Raw genomic sequence first — 13,943 nt, forward strand, 5'->3', positions numbered from 1 at the left:
AAGTTTATTTTAGGTGGCATGCTGATAGGCATTTTAAAATTGTTAGTTATTCTAATCTGTATTCAGAAAAATATGCAGCTAAAACACTTTAACACATTATGCAACATGAACAAAGGATTAAGCCAGAGATTTCATAGGAAACACTAGGTATTGAAAGAAAAATACCATATCAGTATTTATATAGGTGATGTGTAGACACAGAAAAATCATGAAGGCACCATACATGATGGATTATTGAGAAACAATGTTGTAACCCACTGGACTATACAAGCAATTCAGAAGTAAGCCATGGTGGCTATTTTTCCCAGCAGGGAAATTTGCATACTCACAGCACAATTTGTGTTCTCAATCTTTTAAAGCCTGCTTCTTTGTTAGTAGGTCTCTCTGGGACTGCTGGGGGATATTTCACTTTTTTACCCACAGAAGACTATCCATTGTGTCGGTCAGGACTCCACACAGAACTCTAATACATTTCCTATTCTATTATTAGTGTGTTGCCTCTATGTTGCCTGAAATAGCTAACTAGATTCTATGAAATGAATTTAAAGCCTGGAAAAATAACAAAAGTGTTCCAAATTTGAATAATATGAAACTCTGTTAATTTTTCAATTTCTCCCAAACTGAATCCTGTTGCAAATGAAAAGATCCAAATTCCTTCAATCCCAAGTTTATATAATTGGCTGTGTCCCAGCCAGAAGTTCTTACTCATCTGCTGAGATTCCTATAAATGCATCTGTATCCTGGGTTATCTTTCAAAGAGAGTTATGATATCTTTGGTCTCTTCAAAATTAAGTAATTCAATTCCCCAATTACTTAGGCTTTACAAGGATCATAGGCATAGAATAAGCTTCATCCCTATTACTGAAATTATCACAAGGAAAATTACAGTCATTCCCAGAATTAAGTAAATGGTGTGATCTTGGTTGACATGGCAGTTGCCAGCCAAAGAGCCTTTGAATTAATTTAGTGAGACCTGTGTTGTAGACAGAAGGATCTGGGCATGGCTGGCTGTGTCAAATCAGTCAGCTGCACCACTGTCAAGAGTCCACAGCCTATGATGTACATTAACTAAGCAGAAAGTACCCATTGACAATTGTGCTCTCCTGTGTGGGTGTGTCTTTGTATGTTGTGTCTGTGTGTTGTTTGTTATGGTATTTATGATAAAGCTTCTGGGAAAGTCCATATTTATTCCTAGCTTTCTTAATGGATGACATTTGAGGTACTGTTCCTTCTTAAAAATTAGATGTTCTGATTTCTTTATTTGCTTGTGTCTAATAAAATGTCATTAGCATTTCAATGCAAGATTGTGGTTTGTCTAGAGAAAATTTCTACCTTCAAATGCATCCAGGTATGTTCTTTCTAGGAATCAGAGGGAAATGTACTCTTTATGAGGATAACATGAGGAATAGAGTAATGATTTACTCTCTACTTCTTCAGCACTGTCTTAAAGAATGAGATCTTACTTATTCTGATAACAGTAGTTTTCAAAAATTAACAAAAAAACACATTTAAAGAAACACAGAGAAGGCCAGTGAATTAAGATTTACCCTTGTCAAGAAATAACAGATCCAAAATTTTAGCAAATCTTCAAAGACATTCTAGATATCGTGGTTAAAATAGTCAAAAGTTAATGTTTCTAAAGGTTGGGACATTAAAAAGGTAGAATACCAGCACAAACAATAAAAGACCCCAGAAAATGTGAACTTCAGAGCAGAAACTTACTCTGTTGTCCTCTTTTATTCCTTCCTGTTCCAGTAGAATATGATATTGACCATAGTGGAAGTGACTGCAGCTGAGGAAGGAAAGAAAGAGTGCTAAGAGCTGCAGCTGCACAAACTTTAGGATCTGGGGTTTTTCTCTCTCTTTTTCTTCTTTCTGGGGTTAAACTAAAATATGCACAAGTTTGAAAAATCAGTACCAAGTGATACCAAATGAAAAATAAATTCTCCATGAAAGTTCCCTAGTCCCCATTTCTAATCTAGCTCTCTATTATAAAACTGTTCTGTTGGTGGTCTTCACATACCTTTAAGCATATGTTAATACTTTCATTTCCTATTTTCAATTTTAGGGAGTGTATTGGACAGTTTTGTGTTGCTATCACAGAATACCAGAGACTAAGTAATTTATATATAAGAACATTTTTTCCAACATGATCTGCCACATCTCTGTGCTTTCATAACACTCATAACCCATTTTTTAACATTAGTTTTAGTACTTATTAATGATATTCTCTGTAGTAGTTATTATCTTCCATGTTTTCTTTCTATGTTGACTTATAAATTGAAACAGCATTTAAAGTGTTCCAATAATTAACTTACCCCTTTGATGAGCCAAATAGCATGAGTGTACATATTGAGGAAAAAATGTAATCTTATCCCATTATAACTAAAAAAGAATGTTCTAAATGTTGAAGTCAAATGTAATTTCTTAAACACAATCTTTAAGCCCTTCTATTAAACTATTCATTCAGACAATGATATCCTTTATTTCTATGAAATTAAACATAGAACACTGAACATCTTTGGTTGTTCTTGATTCAGAGCCCACCTGACCTTTAGTTTCTTGACTCTGAAGATGTTGATTTTTTAAAAAACAATTTTTCTTCTATTATCTTAATTAGCCCATTTCTTCATGAGTTAACTGTTACCTGTTCCATTTGGATCTTCTCACTTTTGCTGTTGGTTTCTTTAAATTTTATGAGTCTTTTTTCAACTGCATGAAAGATGGAAAAAGTTGACTGATAGTGGTAGCATAATTTTTCTGTGGTATTAGAACTCTCCCTGTAATGAAAAGATGGATGATAAAGTATAGTTGTATATAAATCAGAAGTACTATTTTAGAATTCATTTCAATATTTTGTTCATCATGTATTTGTATAATTATTTTGACTTAAAATTTTTTTTTGAAATTATTGATCTCATTTTTGTGCACATCCTCAAATTTTTGTGTTCCATGCTACACTCACTCCTTTCACTATAGTACCTCCCTTGGACCAAAGGCCTGAAAGGTTACTTTCTATTTGTGATCAGCAGAGGGCAGCAAAGGGCAATGGAGCAAGTGTTTGCTGTCAGACTCTGGGAATCTTTAACTTTGTAGGGGGAAAAACAGACATAGCTAGTGGAAAGTAGGGGCTCCAGAGTTCTAGAACCAGTAGGGAAATTACTCACAGTGATGGTGACCAAGAATAGCGATCTGGGTACAAGGACTTCAAAGGGTTAGTCACAGGGAAGCAATTCACAGCATGGTATCTGTAACAGAGATTTGAACAAGTAATTAACAGGGGCCAACCATCAATTAGAGAGCCCTTTAGCACTTCTGACTGCTACTCCCAGCCTGTTGAGGGATTAGAGCCTGACTTCTTAAAGTGACAGACATCTACTATCAATGGAGGGAGTTGATGTAAACCTCCTTTCTGACAGTTGATAACATACTGCCAACAGCAGCAAAAGTTCCAGGGCCAGCCATTTTGGTAAGCAGAGATTGATTGAGGTAAGAGCACCAAATACAAACTTGCTGTCCTATGCAGATATTTCATTATAAATTTACAAACTTAGAGGAAAAATAGACTTACGAACATAATTTTATCTTTGTAATATGCTTAAATATTGGTATCACTGGTATATCATCTCTTTTATACTATGTCTTTTAGTTGATGTTTAGGGTGAACACTTCAAGGTTCAATGAAATAAATGAAAATAAATTGCTATGGAATGCATTGTGTTCTCCCTAATTCCTAACATTTGAACTATAACATCTCTTTCTCTCTCTCTCTTACACCATGGAAAAACAGGAAGAATATATTTATTTACAGTCAGAAATACAGCTCTTACCAAAACTAACCATGCTGGCATCTTCTAATCTCCAGAACTGTGAGAAACAAATTTTTGTTCTTAAAGTCAACCTGTCTATAGTATTTTGTTACGGCAAGTAGAACTAAGAAATAGACCCTGTCACTCTTGTTCCATTTATTGCTCTTCCATTAAATTAAAAGCACTGACAATGGCACTGTTTTTTTACTGGTTTATTTTTTTCTCTCTATTCCCCCAGGTTTTTATTGTAGCAAAATATACATAATGTAAAACTTAACATCATATCACTGTAAATTATATAGCCAGTGTTATTAAATTCATTCATAATGTTGCACAACCATCATTACCACCCATTTCCATAATTCCTTAACCTGGTAAGAAAGAAACCCTATACTCATTACATAACTACCCATTTCCTCTTTGTCCAGCTCCAACACCTAACATTTTCTCTCTGCTGTAATTTTGACTCTCTAAGTCATATAAAAGCAATTATAGTAGATTTTTTCCTTTTCTGACTAGTTTCATTTAGCATAATGCCCTCAAGTTTATTACCCATGTTGTAGCATATGTCAGAATTGCCTCCCTTTTTAACTGAGCAATATCCCTTGTAATTATACATATATCTCATTTCATTTATCCATTACCCATAGATGGACATGTAGGAATGCTTCTAAGTTTTAGTTATTGTTGATAACACTGCTATGAACATGCATACATAAATATCTCTTTAAGACCTTACTCTCAGGTATTTTGGGAATATACCCAGATGTCAAATTCCTAGACTTTTTTGAGCCACCATAGTCCTTTTTTCAGTTCTAATATTGTTCTTTCTAATTTTGTTGTGTCAAATGTTCTGTACGTATCTAATAGAGCTAGTTAATTTATGTGTTGTTTAAGTCTTCTCTTTTCTTATTTATTGTCTGTCTGTTAGCCATTATTTACATTGGGGTTTTAAAGACCCTGTAATTGTAGAATTATCCATTTCTACCTTCAATTGTTAGTTCTTGCTTCTTGTGTTTTAATGGCTTGATTTTAGTTGTATTGATGTATATACTTGTTATATTTTATTTCACTGTATGTATTGAACATACAGTGTTCTTCATTTCCTTTGTCTTTCATCCTTCTTATATTCTTTTGATGTAATATCTTTTTTGTCTTAGTATAGCTACCTGTATTCTCTTCTGATTACTATGTGCGTAGAATGTCTTTTTGAATCCTCTCACTTTTCAATGTATTTCTATCTTTAGATCTAAAGATTCTGCTGGTGTATTGTTGTCTAGGTGGGAGATAAGTTGCTAGTGTTTCCTGCCCATCCCGGAAATCCTTCAGCAATGGTATTTCAGAGATATTGCTATCTATTACATATAAAAGTAATGATTACACAACTGAGAAAAGCTCCTGTGACTTTCTAATAAAATGTTCTCATCACAAGAGCTATACATCTTTCTTAATGGCTACCTTAGAAACTCATCAAAAATCCTGGTAATATATAAAAATCTATTGGAAAAGATTTTTGTAAATGCAGTTTTTCTGTATCTGGTTAATTAGAACCTGTAGGAAGTGGAGGGGGTGCCTAAAAACTCCCCAAAATTAATTTTATGCATTATCACAATTTGTTACCAGATTCTAGAAACACAAATCTAAAATCTCTCTTAAAGAGAGGAGAAGAATGGAAGAGTGGCCCTGCAATAATATGGGAACTGCAAAAGGTACAGTTAAGTGTGTCCATATTTCTTACCTTAAATTGGTTCTGAGAGATGCTTGATGGGAGGTCAGTGTCACCTAATGAATCCAGTTTAAATACAGTTAAACTTGCCCAGACTAGTATAGTCTCTCAACTGTTATCCCTATCTCTCACCTTGTAAAAGTCAACTCAAGATGGATATGAAACTGAAACAACTAGAAGAAACTTGGAGGGACTATTTCTAGACATTGGCACAGGCAGTCATTCTCTGGATAGAACTCTAAATGCATGGGGCAAAAAAGCAAAAATTGAAAATGGAATTATTTCAAACTAAAATCCTTCTGCACTGCAAAGGAAAACAAAATAATGCAGACTACCTACAGAATGGAAGAAAACATTTGCATTTGCCAACTATCTGACAGGGTTAATGTCCATAATATATAAAGAACTCAAAAAGCTTAACAATAGAAATCAAGCAATCCATTTTTCAAAAATAGGCAACATAAACATTGAATAGTCACTTCTCAAAAGAAGAAATAATAATGCCCAATAAATATATGGCAAGTACTTAATGCAAATCAAAACCACAATGAGATACCATTTCACTCCAGTCAGAATAATTTCAAGAAACCGAAATGCTGGGATTATAGGCATAAACCACCAGTGCCTGGCTTCAAATGAATTCTTCAGGAAGCTTTACTTGCCAGCCCTCTCGACAATCTGTCATATCAAATCCCACTTTAATCTCTCACTTCACCCTTTAACATTTTGCACTGTGTATGAGTGCCTGGTGTTACACAGTTACCAGGGTGACTATGTTGAATTTCAGTTTTTCTCATTCAAATCTCATTTTGTGACAGTTGAGTCTGGGTACCTTTTGTATGTGCTGCCCAGAACTATCGAAGTGCCTTTGACCTAGTGCTGGTTCAGAAACTGTATTAACTGATTTAAGTAAATGAAAGAGGGACTATTTTAAAACATTATGCTTTCTTTCCCATCTATGGCAGAAAATTGTTTCGTTTATTCACTCAAGAAGTTTAAAAAATTTCTCCAGTTGACAGAGGTCTGTGAAAATTAAGTCAGATATAAGCTCTTGCCTTGAAGTCCTCAGTGGGAAATAACAGATATGTGTTCAAATAACTATTAAAGTGTAAGGGAAACCATAGTAAGATCAAATGGCAGTCCTACATGGTGGTTATGGGAAGAAAACACTCCATGTGAGAAGATTTAAGTTGCCTCACTTCCCTATCCTCCTGTGACTTCCTGAGTCAGGTGGATTTGAATCTTTATTGTTACCTCATGGCTGCTTGGTTTCTAGGTATTTAGACTACCTGTATAGCAACCTCTTTATCTATGAAGCAGCCAATTTCTTTTTGGAGAAAAAGAAAGTCTGTCTTTAAATAAAATGTTTTGGGAAGAATATCATAAGTTCTATGATACTGAAATAAAAAATAGAGATGGCAAGTAAGCACTTGAAAAGATGTTCATCATCCTTAATTGTCAAGGAACAGCAAGTTAGATACACAATGAAACATCAATGTACATCTACCACAATGGCTGAATTCTAAATGTGCAACTATTTTATGGCCTGGAAATATAATTATTGAGTATTTATTCCAGAGAAATAATAATTTTTCTCAATTCAAAATGTTTATAGCCACTATTTGTAAACACCCAGTGTAGAAACAACACAGAAATTCTCCAAAAGGCAAATGGTTTAACAAACTTTTGAGTTATTAAAGTAAGTTATATGTATTGTGGAAATAATGAAACCCACTAAAATCTGTAAAAAGGGGAAAAGGTGAATTTGATCAAAGTACATTATATGCATGTACAGAAACACCACAGTGAAACCACTTGTATAAATAATATATGCTAATAAGAGAATAAACAGTAGTGAAGAATATTACTTACAAAGAAATGAATTTATAAATATCTGCAATAATATGAAGGGATCTCCAATTATGTTAAGTGATAGAGAAGATTTAAAAAAGAATGATTATACAACATTCTTGAAAAGACAAAATCACAAAAATGGAGAACAGAGGAATGATTGCTAAGGGTTAGAAAGGTGGTGTAAGTGGGAAGACAGTGGTGGGACTGTAATAGGGTAATGTAAAAGACATTTGTAGTAATACTAATATCCTTCTGGTATTGTTTGCATGTGATTTGGCACCTGAGGATTCATGTGTTGTAAGCTTGGTTCTCAGTGTGGCAGTGTTAATGGTGAGACCATTAGTAGGTGGAAGATCATCAGGTGATTGGAGTGCTGCCTTCTGAAGGGATTAAATCTCTTAGAACCTGGTGAGTTCACACAAGAGGATTGTTATAACACAGCAAGTCTGGCTCCACTCCATTCTGTGTGACTTTCTTTCTCACTGTATGTTCTCTCACATGTTCCTTCCATCTTGCCATTCATTGTGATATGACACAACCAAGATGGCCCTGAGCAGAGGCCAAATCGAGGTGACAATCTGATCTTGGACATTCAATCCTCAAGACTATGAAAGAAATAAACCCTCTTACCTTTGTAATGTACCTGCCCTCAGGTATTTTTACAACAGTGAAAATTGGACTAATACACTTGGTTATGATATATTGCACTATAGTTTGGGGATATATTGGGGGAAAGGAATAAAGATTGATATCTCTCCATAGTATTTCTTACAACTAAATATGAGGCTACAATTACTTCCAAAAGATTAAGAAGTTAAAAGAAGTAATCAAATCTGAAGGAAAATGGGTGTGTTAATCTGTCAGTTATGACTGAGCCTCAGCACTGTGATGTCACAATGGTGAATGAGCTTAACTACTGCAGTAGCCTCAGATTTCAGATAGTTATTCATAGTGCTCTACCAAGTGCACTATGGGTTGTGTTCAGAGTCTAGAATTGGAGGAAAATGGATATTCAGATCAAATACAAAGATTTTTACTCAAAGCTTCACTGAGCCAGGTATTCTTTCACTATACTACTTTTGAGTTTGATCATTAAAACAATATTGTGGTCCCAGAAATGATTCTGTCTTGCTTCCTCTTAAATATGTGAACTAATTCTTGCCTTCAGCACTGGTTTCATGAAAAACTACTAATGTTTATACTATTTAGTACTGTTGAACTCAACACTATAGGCTTTGTATTATCAGAAAAGATATGTTCTTGGCATCATGGAAGGTAATTTTGTAAATGTTGATGAAGATAACTTCCCTAGTTATGAGTAGCATTTTATGTGGTGTTCAGTCTAGTTGGTTTTAGCTATTATGACCACAGAGCACTATTGGAAAGCCATCATAGCTCAACCAAGAGTCTAAGCACTTCAATATGTCTTGAAAGTTTTTGATATTTCCAGTATTATTTGTTATTATTTAGAAACTTTTCACCCATAATTTGAATATTGATATATATAAGATGGAAATCAATTTTCCAGAATCATCAGTTACCTCAGTTTTCATGTTAATGTTACACCAAATTGAAACTACTTCTTCACAGGTCTTCTATTCCAAAAAATTGTTCTTGTCATGTTTACCAATGACTTTCATGTTGATAAAACCAATGTCCAATTGTCAGTTTATATCCATCTTGGCCTTACTATAGCATTTGTCATGGCTGGTTGTTCCTATCATTTAATACTCTCAGAATAGGCAATCCCCAAAGCTCTGTTTGTGAATCTGTCCTCCATCCACATTCCTAAGGGACATCATCTCTTCTGTTAGCAATTAAAATCATTACTCAATGACTCCTGGATTTCAGTGATGGAGTCCTTATTTCAAATTTTCCATAAACCTCTATACCATATTTTACCATTGACTAACTGTTCTGTGGTGTTTGATGTATATCACTAAGACATTTCTATTCAAATGATAATACAGGATGAAAAACCCATGTCTTCCATGGCCACCTATCAAAACCTGCTCATCCATGGCCCTGTGGAACTAGGAAATGGCTGGCATAGGAAGAAGAGGCATCTGTTCCTATTCAGAGATTATTTACTTATATCGAACACCAGGTACATATACACTACATCCTCTCCTGATTATTACAATATGCATTTTCAATAATGTGGATTTTCACTAATTTATTACTATTATAATTATAAGTACTTATAATTAATTACTATTTGACAAGGAATCATAAAGTTTTTTTCCATGTTGTTTGTAAATGTTTTGATTCCTCCTCTATTTCACAAGCATTTGTGGAGATCCTGTTCTGTGCCCCTATATAGGATACAGTCAAGAATCAAGAGAATCTGGAATTGTGCTTCACATCTGTAATCCTAGCACTCAGGAGGTTGAGTCAGGAGTATCACAAGCTTCAACAGGAGTATACAACCTTGGCCACACAGTGAAGTCCTGTCTCAAAAAAAATTAAGAAAATCAATCACAAATATGACAGGCAGTTATCTGTGCTTATATATAGATTTTTTAAAAAGGGGGGAAGTCAGATTATGATTTCTAATAAGACATAGTTTGATATGTGGAGAAGATTGGAAAGAGTTAGAGAGGTTCATCCACGTGATATTCTGTACTGATAACATTTCAACTTGGCCTAGGAGGTAAAAAGCAGTGACCATCCCAACACTAGACAGAGGTAGCAGCAGGGCTGCAGTGAGTGCAGCTTGGTTCTTTAGAGGGAAGGGTTTAGTGAAGTCTGATATGGTGTGATATGATCCTAATACATGGGGGCATGATGTCAGAGAGGAGACTTAAGAATTGTTAGGAATCTGTTCATATATGGTCTCCACAGGTCAATCTTAAGGGCTTGGGATATTACTTCAAAGGACAGTTAACTAGAGGATTTCTCAAAAATATTAAGTTTTACTGTATTGCTCTCACTATTTTTTTTAAACAGTGGAAAGGAGGTCAGGCAGCATTGGAAGTAAGGCAAGCAGTTAGGAGAGGCAATATTCCTGATCACCATGGGGGAACAGTCCTGATCATCTATCTTGGGGGTGACAGTGGAAATAAAAGATGCAAAAGACAGGCTTACTTGGCACACTTTTCTCTCAACCTTGAACACAAATACCCAGCCTAAAGCATGGTGATTACTTAGTTGACTGCAGGGAGATGAAACAAATTGACTAACCTGGGTATCTCTTTATCTTTCCCTCTCTGTTTTCATTATTTATCAAATATCATGAAAAACAAAAGAAATCTCATCCAGAAGCTTTTTTAGTCACTTGAGAAACCAATGTTTTCCACTGTTGTCCTCCTCTTACCTTTTAGCTATGCCATGTCATGGTAAGACATGCAAGATGATATATGAACTTTGCAAAATTCTGTATTTCATCTAAGTAACAATGATAGGTATAATTCATCAGGAGCATATTTCCTGTGATGTATTATGTTAAGCACCTTATGTATCACATCTTGTCCACCCCTCACTTCTCCCCTATGACTGACATAAGATTAATTTCATTGTTTGACAGAGTGACTTGATAATCAGAGGTCTATTGGCTTACCCCAGGTCACTGCACAGCAGTCACTGGATTCCACATTTAACACTAGATGTGTTTATCTCAAAGCACAGGCTTTTCTTTCTTTCCTTTTGGGTCTAATCAAAGATTCCACAATCATTTTGATTCTGTCTCACAACCAAACTCAAACTTTCATTAGTGACAAATAAAAAACATAACTTCTGTATACTTGGTATTCAGTGAAAAATGGAGCAGAATCCTTAGTTAACAGAGACATGAAAAAGAAATCAATCCATCCAAAGTGTAGAGAAAAATATAAACATAATATGGGGTGGCCAGGATGAGGGAAATTGCCCAGAGATATTGTGGTAGAATCTGTAATGTTATAAAAAGGACAGAGAGAAAGACCACGTAGGCCCTGGCATGAGGTTCCTGGTAAGTTCCCTGACAAAGCCTGATAGAGGATGTCTTGAATTTGTTAGGCTACTTGCATTCTTTTATTACCAAGGTGAATTTACTGGAAGGTTATCAAAACCATATGAGGAGCATCACTTATGGCGCATGTAACTTTCCCAAAGATCCAATGCAGATGTTAGAAATCCAGGTTTTATTCATTTTTAAATTGTTGTACTTGGGGTACATTGTGACATTTACAAAAGTTATTATAATATAACATAGCTCATTTCATCCTCTCAATCATTCTCCTTTTTCCTTTTTCCCCCATTCTTGGAATGCTTTCAACAAGTCTCATTTTTCCATTTACAAACATGCGTACATTATATTTCCACCACATTCACCCTCCTACACTTTCCTTATATTCTCCCCTCTCCCACTATTACCATCCCCCAAGGGAGGACCTGCTTTGCCTTCCTGTTCTCTGTTTTGAAAACAAGAGACATACAGAGTGTTTCTTTGTAAAATTTCCCTGTGTATATGTATATAACTTAAATGGATTCATCCCCTCTATTTTTCTTCTTTCTTCCTTAATCCCTTTCTTACGGAGATTAAAACAGGTTTAAAAGTTCTATATTCATTCTTGCATGGGAAGTACATTAACCATAGTCACCTGTAGGTGACCTGAGGGTCTCTTGTATGTGACCCTCCATTATCATAACCTCTTTTTCATAATATTGCTTGTATTTGTGTTTGGGATGTATTCCACATATGAGAGAAAACGTGGCCTTTGGCTTTCTGAATCTGGCAAACTTTGCTTAAGAAGTTCCATCCATTTCCTTGCTAACAACAAAATTTCATTCTTCTTTATGGCTGAATAAAATCCTAGTGTATATAAATACTACATTTTCTTTCTTTTTTAAAATTCATTTACTCATATGTGCATACATTGCTGGGACCATTTCTCCCCCTTGCCCCCCTTCTCCTCCCTCTCCCCTCATCCCCCTCACTTCCAGACAGAACCAGTTCTGCCTTTTTCTCCAATTTTGTTGAAGTATAAATACTACATTTTCTTAATTCATTCATCAGTGGTGGGGCATCTTTGACTGTTCATTCACAGCTTTCATAAACTTTCCCCTTCTCTGCAACATTTTGATTTCCTTATTTCTTGGATGACCCACTGATCATGGAGCATGTTTTGTTCAGTTTTTAGGTGTTTGAGTATTTTCTGCTGTTTCTTTTGTTTTTAAGTTCTACTTTTATTGCATTGTGGTCAGACAGTATGCAGGGTGTTACTTCAATTTTCTCCTATTTGTTAAGTCTTGCTTTGTGACCTAAAATATTATCTATTTTGGAGAAAGTTTCATGGGCTGTTGAGAAGAATGTATATTGTGGTGTTACAGGATGGAATCCAGGTTTCAGATAAGAGAACAGGGGCTGGGAAAGTCTCAGTAATTTGTCCAAATTCAAGTCCTGGGAAATTCTAGGGAGAGACTCAAATCCAGGTCAGCTCTATCCACATGCCAATCCACTTTTTTTTGTTGTACTAAGGTTTGCACTTAGGGTCTACACTTTGAGCCACTCCACCAGCCCTTTTGTGTGATGGGTTTTTTTGGGACAGAGTCTTGTGACCTATTTGCCCAGGCTGGCTTCAAACTGTGATTCTCCCAGTCTCTGTCTCCTGAGTAGCTAGGATTGCAAGCATTAGCCACCAGTGCCCAGCAGCAGTTTACTTTATCTGTGCTCAGCCTGAGAAGAGTGATAATCTACCATAATGCTCATTCTCGAATTCTTAGGACCTTGCAGAACACTTGCATCCTATTTTTATTTTATTTTATTTATTTATTTATTTTTTCTTTTATTATTCATATGTGCATACAAGGCTTGGTTCATTTCTCCCCCCTGCCCCCACCCCCTCCCTTACCACCCACTCTGCCCCCTCCCTCTCCCCCCCCTCAATACCCAGCATTGCATCCTATTTTTAAAGGAAACATGTTTTCCACCACTTCTGTTTCTTAACTTTTGTAATTATGCAAATATTTAGGGAGAGTAGACCTTTGGTTTCTTACCAGAAGCCATTTATTGTCCTGGATACTGCTGATCCCTTAATGGGTTTTACAAAACTTAGTGTTCTCTAAAACCTTTTCATATAAAGAAAATGTTTCCTTTTATGTTAGAAAATTGCATCTGTTCTAGAGCTGAATTTTTGTTTTGATTTGTCCATTATTCTAAAAGATGTGCAATATTTTTTCAATTTTCATATACTACTTTTGAGGTAGTCCTCTACATCCACTGAAAGGATTTGTGTAATATTCTAAAATTTATATATATATATATATATTTAATGTGTATATATAAATAAATTAAGTAATGTCCTTGTTTCAGAGACTCAGTTCTTAAAAGATTTTATGCCAGGCACTTCTGCCTCACACCTTAATCAGCTATTTGGGAAGCTGAGTTTGTGAGAATCACAGTTTGATGCCATCCCAGGCAAAAAGTTTTTAAGATTCCATGTCCAACAATACAGTGTGTGCAGAGTTGCATACCTTTCATGCTTTCAGCTGTGGCCAGAAGCATAAAAGGATGGTAGTCCAGACTTGCCTGGCTACAAAATGAGAGCCTTCCAAAAATAACCAGAGCAAAGTGG

The 13,943-nt window shown here is 35.4% G+C and overlaps 1 protein-coding gene across 7 annotated transcripts in view; it reads left to right on the top strand.

The window, feature by feature from the left end:
- LOC141410923 (rho GTPase-activating protein 20-like) overlaps window positions 1–13,943 on the top strand; it is a 75,038-nt gene that overhangs the window by 39,082 nt on the left and 22,013 nt on the right. For 3 of the 7 annotated variants that reach the window (XR_012435728.1, XR_012435727.1, XR_012435730.1), the window contains 2 exons: window positions 7,733–7,797; window positions 9,360–9,496. Coding sequence is in view for 1 of the 7 variants with exons in the window: in XM_074041702.1 (XP_073897803.1) it covers window positions 9,372–9,496 (125 nt within the window). In the remaining 6 variants the exon portion in view is untranslated. Of the gene's footprint in view, window positions 1–3,790; window positions 3,870–5,056; window positions 7,798–9,359; window positions 9,497–13,943 lie in introns of all 7 variants that reach the window. The other 4 variants (XR_012435729.1, XR_012435725.1, XR_012435726.1 and 1 more) reach the window with 4 other exon arrangements.

Source organism: Castor canadensis, chromosome 9, assembly GCF_047511655.1.
Source record: "Castor canadensis chromosome 9, mCasCan1.hap1v2, whole genome shotgun sequence".
Taxonomy (NCBI): domain Eukaryota; kingdom Metazoa; phylum Chordata; class Mammalia; order Rodentia; family Castoridae; genus Castor; species Castor canadensis.